Consider the following 13224-nt stretch of genomic DNA (forward strand, 5'->3'; position numbering starts at 1 on the left):
AGGAAAAGGGGCTCTACAGCTCAGGACTTTCCTTTCACTTGCAGGCATCCAAAATATAGACATTATAGAGTATTTAGTTACAGAGTGACACATTTAATGTTTGGATTGGATGTACTTCATGGAATGTCCAGCCATTCACCTGTGGTATTTTTCTTACTTCGCCTTACTTGTGAAATTGAACTCTCGAACAAAGATAGCAGAACACAGTATTTTGAGTTCCCTCCATGCATAACTATGCACTAGTTCCATAGTCTGGGGTCGGCCCTAACCCAGAACTGTGATCCAATAGGAAAGGGACTGATTTATTAAGGCCCATACAATAGCAAATAACTCCCTCTCTATTGCAGTCCAACATTTGTGGAAGAAAACTCTGAATGACTGAATGCCATGGTCTACCTGTTACTTATGCCATTCAACTGAGCCAAAGCAGTCCCTAACCCAGGACTAGATGCAAATGCTTGAACAAACAATTCCCATATATAATACCGTCATCACAGGTAAAATGCTTCACATAGAGCCCTTTCAATTTCTGGAATGCCTTCTGACAGACTGTCGTCCTATCTTAGAACAAATGGGGATGGTTCAGCTTCTACAATTCCTGCAGAAGGATGCTGTCTTGGACAAGCAATAATTGCAGATCTTGATGACCTAAGAATGTCAGTGGCATTGGGGCTGTCATTTTATTTGCTCCTTCATCTGCCTTGTTCACGCGCCGTCTGGCAATCCAAGTACAGTCCTGCATACGTGGGACAATATGACCCAAGATACCTTGGCTTTGTTCCTGAAAGGATCCGTATCCTCAGGAATGTGCTCTGATCCAATACAGATGCTAGAGAAATGTTATGCAAAGATTGTCTTTGCTGTACATTTCTTGACTCCAGCTACTAACTGAAAACTAGGAAAAAAGAATAGGGAGTGCAATGCGTGGTTTTCTGCTCTCCTCCTAGGAGGACATTAAATAGTCTGAGCGAGCATGGAGGAAGAACTATGATCCCCAGGCTCAACAGGCAACACTTGTTAATTTCTCTAGTCCTAATATCGCTCAAAAACTCTTTAAAGTGCTGTCTGAACTGCCTTCCCTGACATCAATAAACCGGAACTTCGTTCCTTCACAGAATTTATGTGACAGTCTGGCTCAATTTGTTTAGGGATAAAATCTCTAAAATCCAATTGAAAGGGGCATTTCCATTACCCCTGGTGCTGTTTGCCTACTAGCCCCTGACTGCTCCCCTCACGTAACAGTAGGTTGCCTTTGATTCTCTGAGCCATATCTATTGGAGGTGATGAGTACCTGCCCACCCATCAGGGTCCCCATTCGATGCTTGTCCGGGATGGATACTAAAGAATGTTCGATCTTTGAGAGTTCCTGATCTCTGTTGTCTGATTAATAGCTCTTTCAGCACTGGAGCGGTTCCAGGGCAACTAAAGATAGCAGCAGTGACTCTGCTTCTTAAAAAACCTACATTGGATCCATCCCAACTATCCAATTATCACCCGATTCCGTTACCTCCGTACCCTAGTAAGTTGATGAAGGCAATTGCAGCATCTCAACTCCAGTCATTTGTGGAAACCCATGGCTTACTAGATCAGACACAATTTGGCTTTAGACCAGGCTGTAGTACTGAACTGAAAGTTGTGGCAGCGATTGACTATCTTCATGGTCTGGCTGATGGGTGGGGGGGGGCTTAATATTATTGTCCTCTCTGCCGTTTTCAATACAGTCGACCAGTCAATCCTGCTAACTCGGCTTTCAAACACTGGATTGGCTGTCCTCTTTTCTTAGCAATAGGGCTCAGGCAGTAGTTTTTACCACCTTTTGTATCATCGGCCAAACCTGGCCCCTGTGGTGTTCGTAAGGGGGTGAGCCTTAAGCGCCTTCTATTTAATCACTATAGGAAACCTCTCGTTGACCTATTTAGATCTCCTGGTGCTAGGTTTTATATCTATGCTGACGATATCCAGCTGATCTTCCAGGTTGGAGAGTCGTGGGGTGATCCTGCAGGTTATATGAAGGCTTGCCTGGAACAGATTGGTGGGTGGATGGCTGCCAATCTAACACTAAAAAAAATGAAATGTTGTTATGCCCGCCCCTGCCACCAGCTCAGCTATCGGATGAGCTGGAAAGTACTCGGCTCCAGAGCCTGATTTAGCCCTGATATTGCCGGAGAGTTGGGAGAAGGCCCAATCCCTGTTTCAAAGGCTAGAAATCTTGATGTATTGTTTGACTCTTCCCTTTCTTTAGAGAGCCAAGTGGCCTCTGTAGTCAGCTTCTGTTTTTTTTCATCTTCGCTCCCTTAAGAGATTTCCTAACTGCTTTTCATTCCCTCATAAGATTCAACTGCTTAATGCATTCATGTCTAGTAAACTTGATTTATGCACTGTAAGCTATCTGGGTTTACCCAAACAAACTATCCACAGATTGCAGATTATCCAGAAGACCTCTGCAAGGCTTCTGTTTCATCTGAGTTGCAGATATCAATGCCCTCCTTTTTTCAGCGCTAGATTTCTTCGTTACATCCCTGCCAGAGCTTTGCAGTCATCTCTGCTGGAATTTAAATATGAAAGATGGGACGACCGTCCGTTCACAGTTCTGGCAGTCAAACTGTGGAATGGCCTCCCTCTGTCCCTGTGACTGATTAGCAACCACCTGCAATTCAGCCGAGGTGTGAAGACCTTCCTGTTCCCCCATTAATTTCCTGCTGGGTAGCATTGTGCGTGGGGCTCTGCTGTTATAGCACCATGATGTCTTTTACAAGGTGTGGGTTTGCACTGTATAAGTCACTTTACCATAAAAAACCATATCATCATGTAGATCTTGGTATGTACCTTTCCTCAAAACTCTTGGTACCCCAGATACAACATCAAGATTTTCCCAACCTGACACCACTTGGTGTTAATATTAAGCACACTCATGAAACAGATAATGTGCAGAGCTCTGGGTTTTATGCATTAACTCTTGAATTTATTGAGCGCTTTACGTCAAATTAAATGATAAAATGGCAAAAGGACCAAAAATTACAGGGAAATCAGGTGCGCCTTAAGGCCTGAGCGGAAGAGAGGATAAGAGAGTTGGGGAAGAGAGAGAGTGCATTGCAGTGGAGAGGAGCCAAGAGAGAGAGAAGGAATTAAAATGGGATTGAGCACAGGGAGGGTACGGAATAGACAGAAGAGATTGAGACTGGGATTGGAGAGATCAAGCGGGGGAATTTGATTCACATAGGGCGTGTGTCCATTCGGGTTTCTCAGGATCCCATAACCTCATTGCGCCTCCAGCCTTGATTCAAAGTGTTCGGACCTCTCAGTAATAGTCTCTCTGTGGGAGCGTTTGCTACCCTTTTGCTGCTTGTCTCTGCAGCTAACGTCCTTCTGGCGTAGAGCTTAGAGATCCTGGCTGTCCTCTGCGATCAGGTCTCACCCTTGGTTACTGGGCTCCAGGCCCACCACGGCTTCTCTGTGATCGCACCACTTAAGGAAACGGGTGCATCTCCGTCTCCACCTCTTCCTCCGACCTGGGCATCTCGATCAGACATGACGCCAGCCTTCTGGCATCCGGCTAGCATTTGGCTCACCCTCTATGATATCTCAGGCTCTGTGGTTGAGGCTCACCTCTCTATAGGAATCACTACTCCCTGTGTAGGAGTTTCCTATCCATTCACAGTTCCTCCACAGTACGTCAGCACAAACAAAAAGGGAGTGTGCTTCTTCTTTGACTGTGGCGCTCAGACAAAATCCAGCATTACCTGAAGCAAAAGAGGTGAAAGGAATGGCACTGGTTGGTGTAGTCAAAACAGGAGTAAAAACAGTTTTTCCAAGTCTCATGTATGCAGGCTATGTATTCCGGATTTGGAGGTCCTTATCGAACTGGGAGACCTTGTCCCCAAGAAGGGAATCATTCCCAATGAGGTCCCACTTGCCCAGACCGCTAGGAGGGATCACCACCCTAGCCTCACAGGCGGTGGCTCCCCTCTGGGGAGAAGGGACGAATTGACCCGATTCATCACACCACCCATTGTTTTTGTAAACACCATGGTGTAACAAAGCATACCAAAAGCACCTCCTGTATTAGCTTGTTCACTACCAACTTTCTCATTGTGGGCAAGTACAGCTGGTACGTTGGGCACATATTATGGAAAACCTCCAAATCACCAGTGTGCCAAAATTCAGTTAGGCCCCTAAAATCTCTGTTGAGCGTTTTGTCGCGCAATCTTTTGAAGGGCTATGTGAGGAAGGGAGCCCAGCAGCAATCACTTTTTCTTGCGATCATGCTCTTCACTCAAATGTCCATGTACACACTTGTGAAAATGCTCATTATCCACCTATGGGTGTATGCTTGAGCTATGATTGAGCATTGAATGCCACTTTTCAACCAGAATCTGGACGGAACCCTCACAAGTTTTTGAACAACACCATAGATGGTCGCTGATGCACTGTGACCATTTTAACATTTCTTCTGGCCACTTGTTTTACCAGCACCAGTGGTTTTGGGGGATATTGATTTTGTGACATGACACACATCAAATTGAAAAAGGTATGTAGTGCACCTCTGAACACCTCAAATATAAATAAAAGTTGCTCTAAACTTGATTTGGAGACAAATTTTACCGCAACACAAAACCCTCAGGTGGTTCGTTCTCACTGAACGGTATTATCTAAAAACACAAATGATCTTTTATAAGCGACTCCAACTGGTGAGTTTTCTCTCTGTCCTTTTCCCACCTGCCTATGCCCTGGGTGCTATTCGCTAGGAGCCACGTTATGCCCAGTCTGTGAACTTAGTGCAGAGTGCGTTTAAAACTATGTGGACATGATAGTGTTTCCAGTGGAAGTTCGTTCTTTCTCAGGCTCCATGTTAGGTTCAAGGCATTCAGCGGTCATCGTGGTTGTAATTATTTTTACAGTTTGCATCTGAAGTCAGTACGTAAATAAAATACTGTTATTATATTGAACTTCTGACAACGGGACTCAATGGTATTCTCAAAATACTCGTGACCTCACAAGTAGACTAAATCTGAGACATGCCACAAACTCTTCCCAGGTCTTTTCCATTGCGCCCCTCGTGGCTGGAATTCCTTGCCCTTTCTACCCCTTTGCTTTCAACTTTGTTAGCTTTTTGGAAGGCCCAAAAAGCAGATAACTTCTTTCTTGTTTATCCCTAATATCTGCTCTTGCTTTTCAGTTTTTTTCCCTAGTCACGTGACACATTTTGTCTTTGATGCACAAGGTTGTTTTTTTTCTATTTTTCGCTTCTGTATTAATATAAATGTACAACGCGCCAATCCTGTGGATAAGGATGTGCAACATTTATATTTTTATACATACATTATCAATAAATGGTAAAAACAAGAATAAGGATAATATTTGTGTTCAGTGTAATATATTAGGATACAATTTAACAGACAATGTCAGTATTTGAGTAGTCAGATTACAAAAACAAATATTCATTTTACAATGCAACATAAATATTTGAATAATCACTATGCAATTTTTAATTTATCAGTGGCTTACATAACTGATTGTCTGATTAAATGCAATCAATCAGCGATGACCAACGTATGGAATGCTTGGTTTACACTTTTCTGTGCTTTGCATTTAAGGAGGGACATGCAGCATTTTGGCGTGAAGGTCAGTATTATTGAGCCAGGATTCTTCAAGACTGGTGTGACAAGTTTAGAGCTTATTGAGAAAGACCTGCTTCGCCTCTGGGAGCGGCTCCCTCCAGACGTCAGATGTTCCTATGGAGACAAATACTTTGATAAGTGTAAGTATGAACCCTTTACATTCCTTTTTGAAGAGCCACATCAATGTATGACATTGTGTAGAGTCTACAACTTCGCTGCCACTTTCTCACCCACTCCTCCCCCTTTGGCTGACTCACACCCTGACACAGCCCTTTCCATGCGCTATATCTTATACTCTCGATGTTCTTGCCCTGTCATGAGGATCAACCTGAAGCCCAAAGCCAAGTGCAACTCCTGGTACACCTCAGACCTCGTCACCCTTAAACGCAAGTGCAGGGTGGCTGAGAGGAAATGGCGTGCTTCATGCACATCCTCTGACAAACTGGCCTGCCGCCTCCTCCAAAGGCAATACCGGATCTCTGTCCGCACCAAGAAGAGACCTCACATCCAAGCCTGCATCTCTGCTGCATCTAACAACTCGGCTGAACTCTTTAAAATCTGTAAGGAACTGGCCAATCCTGCCGCAGTCTCTACCTCTCCTATCCCTTCCCAGGCCCTCTGCACGGCACTGGCTTCTCATTTAATCTCTAAAACTCAGGACATCCTGTACTCTCTCTCCTCCTCTCCCCTTCCTCCTTCTACTCCCTGCTCTTCCTCTGGCCCTTCTTCAGCAACCTCTCCTCCCTCCTTCACTGCCTTTCCCCTGTTCTCCCCAGACAAGGTTTCTAGACAAGTCCGATCTATGAAAGTCTTGTCAAAACAGGTTCATCCCTGTTCCTCCAAAACCATCAAGGACCACATTGACTCCCTGGCTTCTGCTATGGCCAACTTCTGCAACCACTCCTTCACCACTGGAGTCTTCCCTTCCCCCCTGAAGCACTACCTTGTGCACCCTCTTCTTAAGAAACCCTCTGCCGACCCGTGCTGCCTGGCTAACTATCGCCCAATCGCCATCACTCCTTTCCTGGGCAAACTCTTGGAAAAGCTGGCCATCTCCCAGCTCAATCTTCACACTGAATCTGTTGGTTGTATCCATGATCATCAGTCTGGCTCCAGAGCTGCCACAAGCATGGAAACTGCTCTCCTGAACATCCGTGAACACTTGCTCTCCAACCTTGATTCCAACACCCCGTGTCCTCATCTTACTTGATTTCTCTTCTGCCTTTGACATAGTCAACCATGCCACCCTGCTCAACCATCTCCGTGATAACCTGGGGATCACTGGTCAGGCTCTGTATGGCTGACCTCTTTCCTCTTGATCGGCCCTCCCAGGTTCCACTTGGGTCCTTCCTCTCCTCTATCTCTACCTGTGGTGTTCCCCAGGGGTCTAACCTATCTCCCTGGCTGTTCAACCAGTACCTGGCTCTTCTCGCCCACCGCATTGCTGGACTCTGCCCCAACTTTCAGTGCTATGTGGACGGCACTAAGCTCATTTTCAGGCTACCCTCAGCCACCTCCTCTCCCTCTCTCATCTCTGACTGTATGTCCACCATCCAGGAGTGGTGTGCCGCCAATGCTCTCTGCCTTAATGCCAGTAAGACCGAGATTCTCCTCATCGGCACACCCGCTCCCTCCTTTCCTGTCACTCTCTGGCCGGCCTCTCTTGGCCCTCTTCCTGCTCCCACCTGTAATGCTAAAAACCTCAGGGTCATCTTCGACTCAAAACTCTCCTTCTCTCCTCACATCTCTGACGTCTCTAAGTCACACTACCAGCTGCACCTCCTCAGAGGTATTCTTTCTTTCCTCTCCTTCCCCCAAAAGCTCACTGTCTCCAGAGCTCTGGTTCTCTTTAGGCTGGGCTATTGAAACAGCCTTATTCTAAATCTGCCTGCTTCCACTCTCCGCCCTCTGCAACTTATCCAGAACAGGACTGCAAGACTTGTCCTTGACCTCAAGCCCAGGGATTGTATCTCTGCAGGACTGAAATCTCTGCACTGGCTTCCAGTGGCTGCGAGGATTAAGTTCAAAACCCTCTGGATTGTCCATAAGGCCTTCTGGGGCCTGGGGCCTCAAAGCCTCCAACTCTCTCTCCCTAAATATCTTCCTTCTCGAGCTCTTCGCTCATCCGCCTCCAACTCCCTCACGGTCAGCCGTTTCTCCAAGCAACGAGTTTCTGGTAGATCTCTTTCTTCGGCTGGGGCCTCCCTCTGGAACAGCCTCCCTGCCTCCCTGAAACTTGAGGAGAATCATCTCCGGTTTCGGAAGCACCTCAAAGCCTTTCTCTTTGCTTCTGCTTTTTTTCCTCCTCTCCCTTGCTGACTTCCTGGCTAATACTGAAACTGCATTGGTTACCTGGCCACCCTCTGATCTCGGGCCCAGGTCCCCTCCCCCGGCAGTCGCACTTCTGCACTGCCTTCCTTGCAACCTCCGCACTTGGGGACTGTTTTCTGTATCCCTACAGTCCCACTACCAGCACTTGACACCTGATGTCTGCACTTAACCTTGCACTTGCCACCTACTGGTCATACTTTTACTTTTGTTATTTATTTTATTATTCCATGTACTGCACTGTCCCCTTCCCCTTTCCTCCCCCCGCACTTTCCTCCTTCCCCTTCCCATGCACTTGCGCGATCTGAATGACACCTGGCCTATTAGGATCGTTGTCTGTCCTCCCTCTGGTCCCCCTCCCTTACCTCGTCGCGCCTTGAAACACTTGTGTGTAGGCGCCTTATAAATGCCATATCATATCATATCATTTAATATCATAACCTCTCACTAAGCTGAAAGAGTTAATCTGAAATTGCTATTTGTGCTTATAAAAGAAAGGCATGGAGTCCATTTTTGATAGTCTTATTAAGTTTTGCTAGAATAAATCATGGTGATGTCATGTGTATCTGAAGGAGAATTAAGATAGGTTGTTCCTTGAACATTTGCTACTATGATCATCAGACATTGTGACTCTATCTGTGAGAGCTTATGTTTTTCTAATTTTTGATTTAAACCCAACTCGAATGTTTAGTGATCTTCATTGAGACACTGTGGCCCTCATTTCAAGTTTTGCGGTAGTGCGTTAATTAGTTCTGCAGGCAATAAGTACAATTACTGCTTGCGAAAATCTGAGGAGGATCGCACAATAAAGTGCACATGATGGACAATGCCTAAGAATGCATGCAAGCCCAATACTTAATGAAGTAAGTACTGTTACTTGAGTTGCGGAAAACCAGAAACCTAGCAGCATCATTTTGAAACCATGAAACACAATCCATTATGAATCTCTGAAGCAGGCAGACATTCAACAGTCATGATCATGACCTTATCTGCATATAGCTGGCAAACAATACTCCATTTTAGTGAGCAAGAGCTCACTCTCCTCGCAGGGGAGGTGACAAAGGAGGACGCTCAGCAGTTGTGTAACCTAAAGATACACAAAAGCACTCTGCACTATGGACCTGCATCTAGGACCATCTCTGTGCGGTCAGAAGTAGAGGGGGTGGCTGGTGGTGGTGAATCATGAAAAGAGCTGTCGGCCATAATAGGCGGCAGTGCCCCTCCACTCATCCTGTGATGGTGGGAGGAGAATGTGACTTCAGCCTCAAGAATATTAGAAGCGAGGCTGTCGGGGCTGGGCCCTCATTAGCTGAAGTCAGCCACATTATTCAACATATCTGTTTACAATGTTAGAAAAATATTATACATTGTCAATTGTAGACACACAAGGGCCTTGTTGCTAGAGCTGTTAGCAGTAGATAACTTATTTTCAATTGTGCATGTTTATAGGCTGCACGATTGTAGAGTGTGCGTGGGGATTCCCAGCTTTGTCTCCCATCCAAGAGCAACGCACATCCTAAGCAAAGTCATATAGTGAAAGTCCACTTCTGTAGTATTTCATGCCAGCTCATATTCAAGCCCTCATTTGTTATTCATCAATTACTTGCTTTATTCAGTATTTATCTTCGACTAGGCCATCACACAAATACCACAAAAATAGCTTATATCCATATTTTTTCATTGCATGAACCACAACAACAGTTGCCCACCATAGGCCATTTAAGGTGTGACAAGTACAGTCAAAGACTCACAAACAAAATGAACATAAGGTTCTTTGAGTAGTGTATCATGCAGTGGATGGGAAGCAGAGTAACTCTTACACCAAATAACGGAACAAACTCAGGAAGATGGAAAGTTTGTCTGTTTTAATTTTTTTAATTTAAAAAAAAAATTTTATTGGCTTGTTCAACCTTTAAAAAACAAAAAGACAATACAAAACAACGGCTAACAGATGTATCCTTCTCATTTCCTTCTCTCCCTCCCTCCTCGTATCTTTAGCCAGGTCATTTGACATCTCCAGTGCGAATAAACAGGCCCTTATACTACCAAGCCTTATTATTTGTCTCTAATCACTTAGGTTGGTTCCTGTTCTTCCAGCCAAGTTTTTAAGACATGAAAGTTTATCAGAGCAAATAAGACTGCTCTATTGGATCCTTCAAAAAGAGCATTCCACCACTCTTCAATGCTCCTTGAGCAATAGCTGTTAATGACTGGGGCAAAAATACGACCTCTTTGATGCTCAAGGCTCGAGCATGACATAGTCAGATGTTTTAAAGTTTCTCTGGCGAGATTACAGAAATGGCACATGGGGTTAAGGTTTGAGTGCTTTGGCCAACTACATATGCATTCTTTTGTGCGAAATGCATTTAGTCTGAAACGCATGTAGAGTGATCTTGCATGCTGGGTTGGCAGGCGAGTTAAATAGGAGTGGCGTTGGTTAAAGACTTTAGCCTCACCCGGAGCTTCGTGCTTTTAGATTTGGCTCTTAAGTCGCAGGTCTTAATCCAGTCCAGCCTCCAAATCTTCCTCTTAGCTGACTCTGGATTTTCTATTAGCATTGAAGGAGTGATGTCATACTCTCCTAACAAATCTTGACAAAGCCGATTCCATTTAAAAAGAATGGTATAGTCTTTCGCAGAGTCAGGCATATGCAGAATTGAAAATTGTGGTGCTGGTATCTTCATCATCGATTTGCGATAGAGACTCAAAAGATTTCATGAGACTCTTGCATGTATTGAAATTAGGCCTAGTTCATATCGTACGCACACAGTTGCAGTACCCCTCGGTAAATGAAGCACTTGAGTCCAGAAGATGTTTTCCAGTGAATTCCATAAGTCACTAGAACAGCCAAATGCATTTTCGCCTCCATAGATTAGACTAGGCACCACTTTTTGTTGGAAAAACATGATGATAGGTTTTAAAGAGAATTTTCCGTATTTGTTGTTAATCAAACAGGCCTGACACGTCAGCTGCCGACACCTACTTTTCGCTACTTCTGCCCACGGTGCATCGTTTTTGCTCGCGCTGATTGTCATGCCTATATATGTTGTATGTTTTACAAGCTGGATTGCCACCTTGGCGATATGCCAGTTGAACTTCGGCCCCCTTTCATGTAGGCCCAATAGTTTTTCCAAAATCAGGATTTCAGTTTTTTGTCTGTTTATTTGCAGCCCATTCGATGTTATATAAGTATCTATAAGATTCATTTTACGCTGAAGGCCTATCGGTGTCTGATCTGTTAAAACAAGGTTGTCAGCGTATACTAGATAGTTGATGGGTGATCCATGGATTTTAGGGGGGAACGTGTTGTCACCACAGAATACATCCTTTACGTCTGATATGAACAGATTAAATATTGTTGCTGCCAAGGGACAGTCCTGTTTCACGCCCTTATGTGTCTTGATTTTAGTTGACAGTGTACCCTTCATGTCAAGGCGGACCCTAATGGACGTTTCCGTGTGCAATTCCCGAATTGCGCCCATTAGGCTAGACGGGCAGTTCCACTTGGCTAGTTTTCTCCACAACATCTCTCTGTTAATACTATCAAACGCCTGAGAGAGGTCTATCAGGGCCAAGTAGATCTTTGAGTTGGTTCTAATTGCCTCCATCTTTAGAAGGTTCAGTAGGAGCAGATTTAGGCTGCAGCCTACCCCTCTTACAAACCCTGCTTGTCTATATAGGGTCTATATGGTTTGAGTCCTTGGCCTACCTCAGGATTTTACGTTGGAGAAGAGTGGCATAGATCTTCCCCCCAACATCAAGAAGTGCTATAGGTCGATAGTTTTTAGGGTTAGTTCGATCCCCCTTTTTAAAAATGGGGACCACAACAGTGCTTTTCCAAGAGTTGGGGGTAGACCAGCTCTTGGCAATACGATTAAATAGGGTGACACAAACGTCTGCCCACAGTCCCGGGTTACGTTTGATTGTATAGTTTGTTAAGCCATCGGGACCTAGGGCTCTGGATTCTCGCATACCTTTAATAATAAGTAGGATGTCTTCTCTTTCGAATTCCAGATCCCATTTGGCTACATCCGGTGGGTCACAAGAAGTTATTAGTTCGTCTTTACAGAATAGTGCTGAGTAAAACTCTACCCATGCTTTTTCAGTGACAGCATTAGCCTGTAGGGCATACTGAGGTGCCAGGCTGTTATCTATCAGTTTCCAAAAGTCCGCTGAGTTTTTCCCTTCCATTTTTGCCAACATCTTCTCTGAGTCATTTTGCATCATGATGGCCGCGTGTGACTTAAGCCAGTTCTTGTACTTTTGCTTAATCGCCCTTGTGGTCTGTTTCATGATTTCATTATATGCCCCTTTTATTTTCTTTAGTTCCTGTCTCATCAATCTTTTATGTTGCAGGACGATCAAGTCGAATTTGTGTTTTGGATGTAATTCGACCTGTCTCGGTTTAGATCTTCGTTCTTCAAATTGAGCTATGAGATGTTGATATTCTAGACCCTCTGTGTTTTTTATGAAGTTTGATGTTATATTCACTACTTCGGTATCCAGGAGGTTTAAACAAATCCTTCTTGATCCTATGCTTACCAGATACGGCCAATTCACTTGGGCACAATCAGGCTGTTTATTAAGTGTGAGTTGCACCATATCATGGTCGCTGTCGGTCGTTTGAAGAACATTTAATTGCTGCACTCTCTTGTGAAGATTTTCTGTGACAAAAATATGGTCAAGGACTGAAGTTTGGTCCACTCTTCTCCATGTAGGCTGGGCTAGCGTGTCTCCCACAGTGTTGCCATTTAACATATACATACCACGTATGTCCATTTCTGAGCACCATTGAGCCGCTTTATGTTCGAGTTGACTTTTCTCATTTAGACATACAATGTTTAAGTCACTACATACGATCAGATCTAACGGATGTTCTTTTTCAAGGAGTTCATCGATCGCAGCTGTCACTCTGTCTAGGAATGACAAGGCATTTTTTGCCCGATGATTCCAATAGACATTGATGATATATAGTCGACCACCGTTGGTTTCATTAGATTGTGTTACACCAATTGTTGATAACTGAATAAAAGGCGACAGGTTTTGGGAGTCAATGATCCTGAACCCTGCAGCCTTTCTCACAGCCGTCAACAAACCGGCCATCGGTCTTCCCTTAATTTGACGGATCGCTGGGTTACATGCTATTTCAAAGCCTTCTAGAAGCGGACTTGTGCTTAGCCATGTTTCTTGTAGGCACAAAAGATCCAAGTTGATTGCCCATGATGTTTGGAACAAATGGTTAAAGCCTCTGGTATTCCAGGATGCCATTAGGCAAGAA

The 13224-nt window shown here is 44.6% G+C and overlaps 1 protein-coding gene across 1 annotated transcript in view; it reads left to right on the forward strand.

Annotated features, from left to right (window-relative positions):
- Positions 1-13224, forward strand: part of LOC138488826 (retinol dehydrogenase 7-like) — a 184941-nt gene that overhangs the window by 153135 nt on the left and 18582 nt on the right. Inside the window, exon 5 of the mRNA XM_069616156.1 lies at positions 5595-5758. Coding sequence (XP_069472257.1) covers positions 5595-5758 — 164 coding nt within the window. The remainder of the gene's footprint in view (positions 1-5594; positions 5759-13224) is intronic.

Source organism: Ambystoma mexicanum, chromosome 9 (assembly GCF_040938575.1).
Source record: "Ambystoma mexicanum isolate Mex_15411 chromosome 9, UKY_AmexF1_1, whole genome shotgun sequence".
NCBI lineage: Eukaryota > Metazoa > Chordata > Amphibia > Caudata > Ambystomatidae > Ambystoma > Ambystoma mexicanum.